The 8318-nt window shown below is 36.6% G+C and overlaps 1 protein-coding gene across 1 annotated transcript in view; it reads left to right on the top strand.

The window, feature by feature from the left end:
• Positions 1-8318, top strand: part of LOC139959623 (dehydrogenase/reductase SDR family member 4-like) — a 13420-nt gene continuing 5102 nt past the window's right edge. Inside the window, exons 1-6 of the mRNA XM_071957390.1 lie at positions 1-314; positions 3681-3861; positions 5148-5225; positions 6331-6354; positions 6717-6787; positions 7466-7517. Coding sequence (XP_071813491.1) covers positions 157-314; positions 3681-3861; positions 5148-5225; positions 6331-6354; positions 6717-6787; positions 7466-7517 — 564 coding nt within the window. The 5' untranslated portion in view covers positions 1-156. The remainder of the gene's footprint in view (positions 315-3680; positions 3862-5147; positions 5226-6330; positions 6355-6716; positions 6788-7465; positions 7518-8318) is intronic.

The following is an 8318-nucleotide window of genomic DNA, read 5'->3' as shown; positions in this document are numbered from 1 at the left end:
AAAAGGTTAACCATCTCGCATTTGCAGTTTGACGCTTGAGCGAGTAACAAACAAATTAAAGTTACATAGTTGATTCTACCGCACATCGTTGTACTTTGAGTTTAGGTAATTATAATTATCGTAGTCGTCACTGCACTGCACATACTATATTATACAATGATCCGCACCTTGGGCTCCAGGCTTCTTACGAATGTAAGGTCTCCACTTGGAATTAACGCAGCTGCCTCTATGACTTCTCTACCAAGCAACATGTCTCAAGTTTATCCAGATAGATTGCAAGGAAAGGTGGCGGTAGTTACCGCTTCAACACAAGGGTAAGTTGGCAAAGGATGGTACATAAATTGGTCTTAACTTAACCTTAACTTTCTCCAGGATAGCCTACCCAGCCTAACCTGTTTTCGGATGTGATTAGCTACTACCGGGGAGGCTGAATCTTTATCTATCCACATCTATTCATTAGCAAGTCTTACTGTCTACTGCAGATCTAGAAATCACCACTGTTTATGGAATATCCCGCAGGACATGTCAAGGTAGCTCTACCCGAGCTTTGACTTGCACACTAAACATAAATGTCAAATTGATGACATAATGTTCTCTAACGTCTAAGTTAGGCTAGATAACTTTGTGTTTGCTGGGAAGGCATTCTAATGTTACAAGTTTTCACTTACCTAGCCTAAGCTAAGTAATTCGTACCGTCACTGGATTACACCTTGGACAATCATGGCACTTTAATGATCTGGGGACTCCCATAAACTGAGAACGGTACATGAAATCTGGGGACTGTCCCTGGAAATTTGGGATGTCTGGTCACCTTACCTTTTAAAGGCTAGCAGGCTAGAATAGGTCAATGCCCAAAATCAGTTTGGTTTATTATATGTACTGTAGGCTCATGTTATGTAATCATGTGTAAGTGATGTATGCTATCCCTTGGTTTTGTGTTTTCTGGGCAAAAATATTCTGACGTCCGATCAGTAAACTGTCAATTTTAAAGAACAAGATCATTATAAGAACACCTCTGCCAGCTTGAATAAAGGGGCACAACAATTGCTGCCCTTGGTAATGGGTGCTTTTTAAGAGTGGTACAGGAAGTGACAGAGCTATACTCATAGGCGAACCAATGTTATTTTGATGCTGATGTATATTTAAATAATACCACACTGGATTTGACCAAGGCACATGATTATAATCTTATCATAATGTGTTGTGTATGTATGCTCATTTGGTGCAGTTGTTTTAAAGGTGGTAAATTTTATTCCTCCAAAATACTTTGGTTGTCTGCTGTTATAAATGTTGCTATATACATTAGTACTCGTACGAAAAGTCTGTGTCCCTCTGAGTCTTTAAAAGTGCATTTATATATGTGACCAAGTGATGTGATTGTAGGACATAATCGGACATATCTCAGTCTAACTGTCAAGTAGGGGTCTCGGCAAAGTTGTGGAGTTAACAGCTCGGAAGCATTCAAAGATGAAATGCACGCAAGTACAGATTTCACTACCGAGATCATAAAGTCATTTGTTTCTATGATCTACAGAACATCAAAGTAATAAAGCTCTCATAATTGGAAATACAGATCAAGATAAAGTCACATGACATTGTATGAACAGCATGAACACTCAGAGATTGAATGTACACTCAATAATCGGTAATTTGTGTCACAAAACAAAATCACGCAATTTGTAGATCAGCTTGAAGCTAGCAAATTGTTCAGTCAGGGATTGTGAGGTAATATCAAATATATGTTGAATATATGCTGAATACAAGAAACAAATAATTATATATGTAAAAAAGTTGTACAGTACTCTTCTAGTTGTCCTAGACACAACTATTAAGAAATCTATGTGTACATATATGGTGAGAACCTCAGTTTACTATTAACCACACTAGTCCAATATGTTAATTATTTGGGCCCCCAAAACAAGATTAGGCATGTATGCATGGTTTTGGGTACCTTATCTTTCCATGTAATGCTTGATTGTTATAGTCAGTAGCATGAGTCAAATTCAAAACAAACTGACAATTTTTGTATTCTCCAAAACAGAAGTTCTTCGAACCCTTCTCTTATCTCTCTTTTTCTTTTTACATGTCTGTTGAGACCAATCAGACCCTAGAGATCACCGCAATGCACATTGCCAGCTTAGTTACCATATATCTGAGTTTGAACTTTGTGCTCTTTTGGTTAACAGCCCTGGGTTATTTCAAGCTCAGAAAGTTATTTAGATCCTCTGAGCTTACTGAATTAGACCCGCACTGATAAACTAGGTAAATAAACCTCGCCCTTGAGAATACAAGAATAGCTCTCTGGTATCTTACATGTTTGTTCTTTGGTTAATGATACTTGGGTTATAACTTTTAAGGAAACCACTATATGTTAAAGTCCTAAATATCAATTACAATGCTATCGTCAATATGAAGTTTGTTGTGCAAACTTGGCATGACTCTCTTAATGTGCTTTAGTCATACCATCATACCTTTTAGTAACTAAATTTTTAGTAATAAAATAATTTAGTAATAAAAAATTATCTATGAAACTTATACAGGGACGACAGTGCCATCAAAGACTATTGTACTCCCAATGACACACGTATGCATCATGTTAAACAGGTGATCAACTGAAGAAAGTTGAGTGGAGACATAACAGTGTGTAGACTGTTGTGCTGCTTATTCTTGTTTTCTTAGGGGGGGGGGGGCTGTCAAAATAGGGCTAATAACATTTCCTATTTTCTCTGAAAAGAAAAACCATGCACACGCACTCAGACACACCGTCACAAACCAAAACACCATTTTGAATGTTTCGTTACAAATAGTACAGTAAACCTTGAACATCATTGGTAACTGGAATCAACCTAGAACTCTGCTTTGAACAGTTATATCAGGAAAGAACCTGAAGCCCATCTTTCAGCCATCTTGGAACCCAAGTTACACACACACACACACATCTATATAGGTGACAAATGCCTATAGTGGAAGAAATTTCATTTTATTCTTACAGTTTGTTTAAATATCTTCCTAGCCATATTTTCTGTTGTTGATTGACTTACAATGAGTCAGTTCATAGGATGTTTTTCTATTTGACTTTCTGTCTGTGGGATGACATCGCAATCAGCTGGTTATCAGAGAAACTATGTAAACTGTTTTCCTTGAAAATGTTACAGATCTGTTTACTCCCATTGTAACAGCGTGGCATTATTTTGAGTAAGGTATACGGTAGTATCAACATTTACTTTAAGTCAGATCAAATATAGAACCTTTCAAGAGATGGTGATAATGTTTAATAAATAACAAAACTGCCAAACTCTTGAAAGATTATTGAATATTCATTTATAGAGAATTGAAAGTTCATCAAAATTGTCACCAAAAGTTGCCACATACTGTACAGTGTATGCTAAACTTATTGCACAGGTCTCTGAAACTGCGACTAGACACTCAATATATATTTTTTTGTATCACGAAAAAAAAAATTGTATCATTTGAATTTTTTCAACATCAGAGCAAAACATCTGTGGGTAACTTAGAATATCAATTATATAAGGATCATTACTTTTTGAAATGTTTAAGCAATGTTTTAGCATTTTTAAATTGGAGAGGTACAGTATACTGATGACCTTTCGAAATGTATAAACATGTTGAACTTGTGATTGTTGTCATGGTTTCTCCTTCTCATCATTTTGTTGTTGCAGTATTGGGTATGCTATTGCCAAGCGACTTGCCTTAGAAGGAGCATCGGTAGTCATAAGCAGTAGGAAACAGGCAAATGTTGACAAAGCTGTACAAGGTCTCAAAGACTTGAAAATCGAGAAGGTTCATGGCGTCACGTGTCACGTGGGGAAAGAAGAAGATAGGTTAAATTTATTGAAAGTGGTAGGTTGCAAAGATATTGGTTTCCATGACAATCACTTCTTTTACATTTTCTTAAATCTATTTTGCAGATTTGTGTATTACTTGATATTTGTGAAGAACAAATCAACTTTGTTGTTTATCATCTTAACATATCAGTTGGTCGTCAGGAACCATTTCCCTCCCCCACCCCCCTCCACCTCCTAAAGACATACCTCCCCTCAGCAATGTATCAGAGGCTATTCTTAGGCAGGGCTGACACAACATGTGGAACCGAAGACAATAATAGTGCATGACTGTAGAACAGAATACTAAAGAAAAGTTGATAACGTGTCTCGTCACAGATGTGAAAATCACTTCATATAGTGGAAATGTGTGATGTTGTGATACTGCTTAGTAAGTACTGTAACTTCTAATTACATCGATAGTACAGCATTATTTGTTTGTATGTGACCCAGGTCAAGTTGCCTGTTAGCGTTAAGGATGAAGATTGACACTACCGTAAAATTAAAACTATTCTCTTTTTCAAGTTCTCTCATATTTATTAGACACCAACTATTTCAGTTCAGTCAACTCAGACTGAGATCCTGACCTATACTACACAAGTTTTTTTTAAAACTTTTCCGCAACAGTAGCAAATTGTGATAAATATAACTTTTGAACCAGCTTTTACCCAGGTGTGGATGAACACTTTACTAGCTGTGTATGCACACTTTGGGCATTATTCATGGGATACATGGTTTTCTCTTTCAGGAAATTTGTTATGCTTTTAGCTTTGCACCCCCCTCAAATTTTTGCCTTGCACCCCAAGTGTTCACCCTTGGTTAAGAAATGCCGCACTTTTAGTTGATTCTTTCGAAAGACTTTCATGAATACCAAGTATCAAATTACTACAACAAGGTCTATTAACTTAGGAAGAAGTGTCATTGTCAAATTGGATACAAATGCTTCAGTGGTCTTGTTGTCCCTATGGTTACCAGGGAGTTTTAAGAGTTCATATAATTTTTAAAAAAGAAAAAAATATGGTAATCAACTTAAAACACAGACAAAAGATATACTGTTGCTGCAATGTTCTAGATATAATATATCAGTCTGAATATGAGACACACTTCACATTAACAATACTTTCCTCTTGTCCCCACTTTTGTCTCCCTGCCAACCCCCCCTCCCCCCCACTATTGCAATTACGAATACGACATACTTCATTTAAATTTCATCGTCGAGTCACATCGTTAACGTTTCCACTGACCCATTCATGCCTTTAACACAGTAGTCCATATTTCTCACGATGCGTTCTCTTTCTTCTTCAGGCAAAAGATCACTTTGGTGGAATTGATATATTGGTTTCAAATGCAGCTGTTAATCCATACTTTGGTCCTATTTTAGACGTAAGTATAAGAGTTATATATGATGATACCAAGAGGCTATTGTTATTATATGTCAGTGTATCAGTTGCTCTCTCTCTGTGGTACTCTCTAAGATACTTCACCCAAGAGGGCCAAGATAGAGCTTGGCCTCAAACACCAAACTTGGTCCATGCTCAACCCCAGTGAGAGCTTGGCCACAAACACCAAACTTGGTCCATGCTCAACTCCAGTGAGAGCTTGGCCACAAACACCAAACTTGGTCCATGCTCAACCCCAGTGAGAGCTTGGCCACAAACACCAAACTTGGTCCATGCTCAACCCCAGTGTCCTTGCCTTTGAGACTGTAAGGATATGATCATGAGGATGTTATGTCCAGTGAGGTTTTAATGAGTCCCTTCAAAATACATTAGATACTCTGTGTTGAAGGTTGATGGGGCGATCTACTGTGTCGAGTGAGATGTAATGAGTGACTTTGGAAGGAAATTTGTAGCTAGCTCTAGTTGAATGGTTGATGAACAAACTGCTGTGTCTATATGTCTGTGGATTCTCTCCTTCATATCTTCATAGAATTGTGCAACGATCTCATTAAATCTGTAATGTTCCCCTTTGACATGGAGAATACTCAAACCTTAAATTGGTAATCTAAAACACTTGGCAAAGCTCATTAAAACAAAATGTAAACCACAGACTTAAAAACAGACTTCCACCAAACAGCTTGAAAAAAGGCATGTATTAAATGATCTCAAGGAATCTACAGTAGTACAAAAGATAGCAATGTGTAGACAAAGTGCAAAGAAACTTTAACAAAGAAAAGATCACTCTTATGCAAATGTAATTGATTTGATTAATTGACTAATCAGTTGAACGATTTCATATAACATATAAAGACTACTATAACTTTTAATGTGTTGTGTCATTATTATTTTTTTTATTTTAATTTCTTTAAACCAAGAATTACAATGTTTGTTTATTATTTATGACTCAAAAATTGCCAAAAGAACTTACAATGCATTGTGTAATTATTGTACAGGAGCCCCCCCCCCCCTCCCCCAAAACCAAAAAACAGTTTTAAATCAGTACAAGATACACTATTTGGTAAGTTTTTTTTATTTTATTGACTTCACAGACACCGGAAGATGCTTGGGATAAGGTAAGAAGATAAAATGTTTTTACAAAAAAAAACTATTTTCATAGAAATCTCACATCTATGGCTATAAAATGATAATTACAGATATGTTACACTGGCCTTTCCCTGTTTCAATTTGTATGTGGGAATGTGTAAGCTCTAGGAACTGTTCATACTGTCAGTACAATTGCTTTGAAGCATGATATTAGACGACAGTATGGAGTGATATCAGCATTGGAACATCGTTCCAAAAAGCTGGTTTCAAGAGTTGCTTCATGAATATGCAGTGTTGCACCAAATTACTTTGTCTCATAAATATTCATTTGATATGCATCTCCTTGACGGTAGCAAAACTCAAAACCCCTGTGTTCTTTGACCTTTTCCAGATTTTTGAAGTTAATGTAAAATCCACATTTTTCCTGGCCAAAGAGACTGTTCCATACCTACAAGAAAGAGGGTAAGTTTAACAAGTCACACCTAGCTAAACTCGTACTCCTCACTGGATAGCCAACACATTGTCCTTAAGTGGCATCTTCACTTTTTGGTATCATAGCCGTGTACAATTTTTAACTATAGGAACCCAAAGTTTTCATCACTTATCAACAAGCCTCTTTACTAACCAGTAAACCATATCCTTATTCTGTTCTAGGAAGCCCTCAAATGGTCTAAAAATTTGTCAATTTTGACCCAATTTTTGCATCAGATGTAACATGTCAATTTGGATATGTTCAGACTTAACCAAGTCACCAACTTAAAACAGAGAGAGAGAACACTCAAGCGGATGATGCCAACCCTAATTGATGTATGCCACCTCAACAGCTCTAGTTGATTGTCATTTGTTTTACAAAAAGCAAATACTACTGTGGGATTTGGAGCTTGTTCTACAATGCACTCTATGAATAGTTTCATTAAACTAATATTTGATTTTTTTTGTTTTTAATATAATTCAGACATTATTAATGGTACCTTCTTCCGGTGTATATGTTGCATGTTTTTTATGTGGCGTGTATGTGGCACGTACTTCAACAAACTCTGTGGTATTTGTCCGCTAAATGTAAAATATATATATATATTTTTTCCCTTCTTAGAATCTTTGGCAGTGAGCGTCACTTATCTTTTTCTCTTCTATTTTTAGAGGCGGCTCGATTGTATTTGTAGCATCGATAGCTGGCTTCCTACCGATTAACGTAAGTACCAAGGTTAATCTGATTATTATGTGCTTTGCGTTCCTAAAAATAGCTCTTCCTTTCCCAATTGTGATGCAACGTCGCCCGTCTAGGAGGGGAGACATCTCCATATTCGAGGCCTTGCCACGTTGCCCTTCGTGGTCGACGCATGCGTAGAGGTTAAATGCCTCGGGCATTTAAGAGCCCTCTGTTCTTACACCTGTAATGAGAACACAGGTTCAAAGGTTGTATTTACACGGTTGCCGTGGGCCTAGGCATGAAGCAGCCTACACTGTTTACTTTTACAGATAAAGAGACTATTTTTAAATTTAGGCTTTTGATAAAGAAAAGACAAGCAGAGTAAACTAGATTTTAACTGCCTCATTGTTCTCAATTTTCACAAAGTGACTTTATAGTCATGCCGGTGGTAGGTAGGGCTAATAGCTCAGACTGAGTTAACGTGTCTGTGTTGGATGTGAGTGACGGATACAATGTTATGTTACCTCAGTTTCCAATAATGAGCTCTTATGCTGCATGTATGCTGATATAATTAACTAAAAAAATAAAAGAATAAGCAGAAGAAAAATGGAAAAGAAATACATTAATTTTGTCATCAATTAGTGTATGTTTTGTTGTTTTTCAAAAGTTGATATTTACAAAATAAACTTCAATTCTGATAGTTCATTGCAAAAGTTGCAATAGGTACATCCACTGAAAAGCAAGTGTGGGTAAGCAGATCTACTCATCGGTCTCTTTCAAGAAAATAGGAAGATTTATAGAAGTTTTCCATCCCTAAACATCAGAATATTAGGGAAGAATGAA

Source organism: Apostichopus japonicus, chromosome 3 (assembly GCF_037975245.1).
Source record: "Apostichopus japonicus isolate 1M-3 chromosome 3, ASM3797524v1, whole genome shotgun sequence".
Classification (NCBI taxonomy): domain Eukaryota; kingdom Metazoa; phylum Echinodermata; class Holothuroidea; order Aspidochirotida; family Stichopodidae; genus Apostichopus; species Apostichopus japonicus.
Note: the sequence above shows the minus strand (reverse complement) of the source record. Positions and strands in the feature narration are given on the sequence as shown.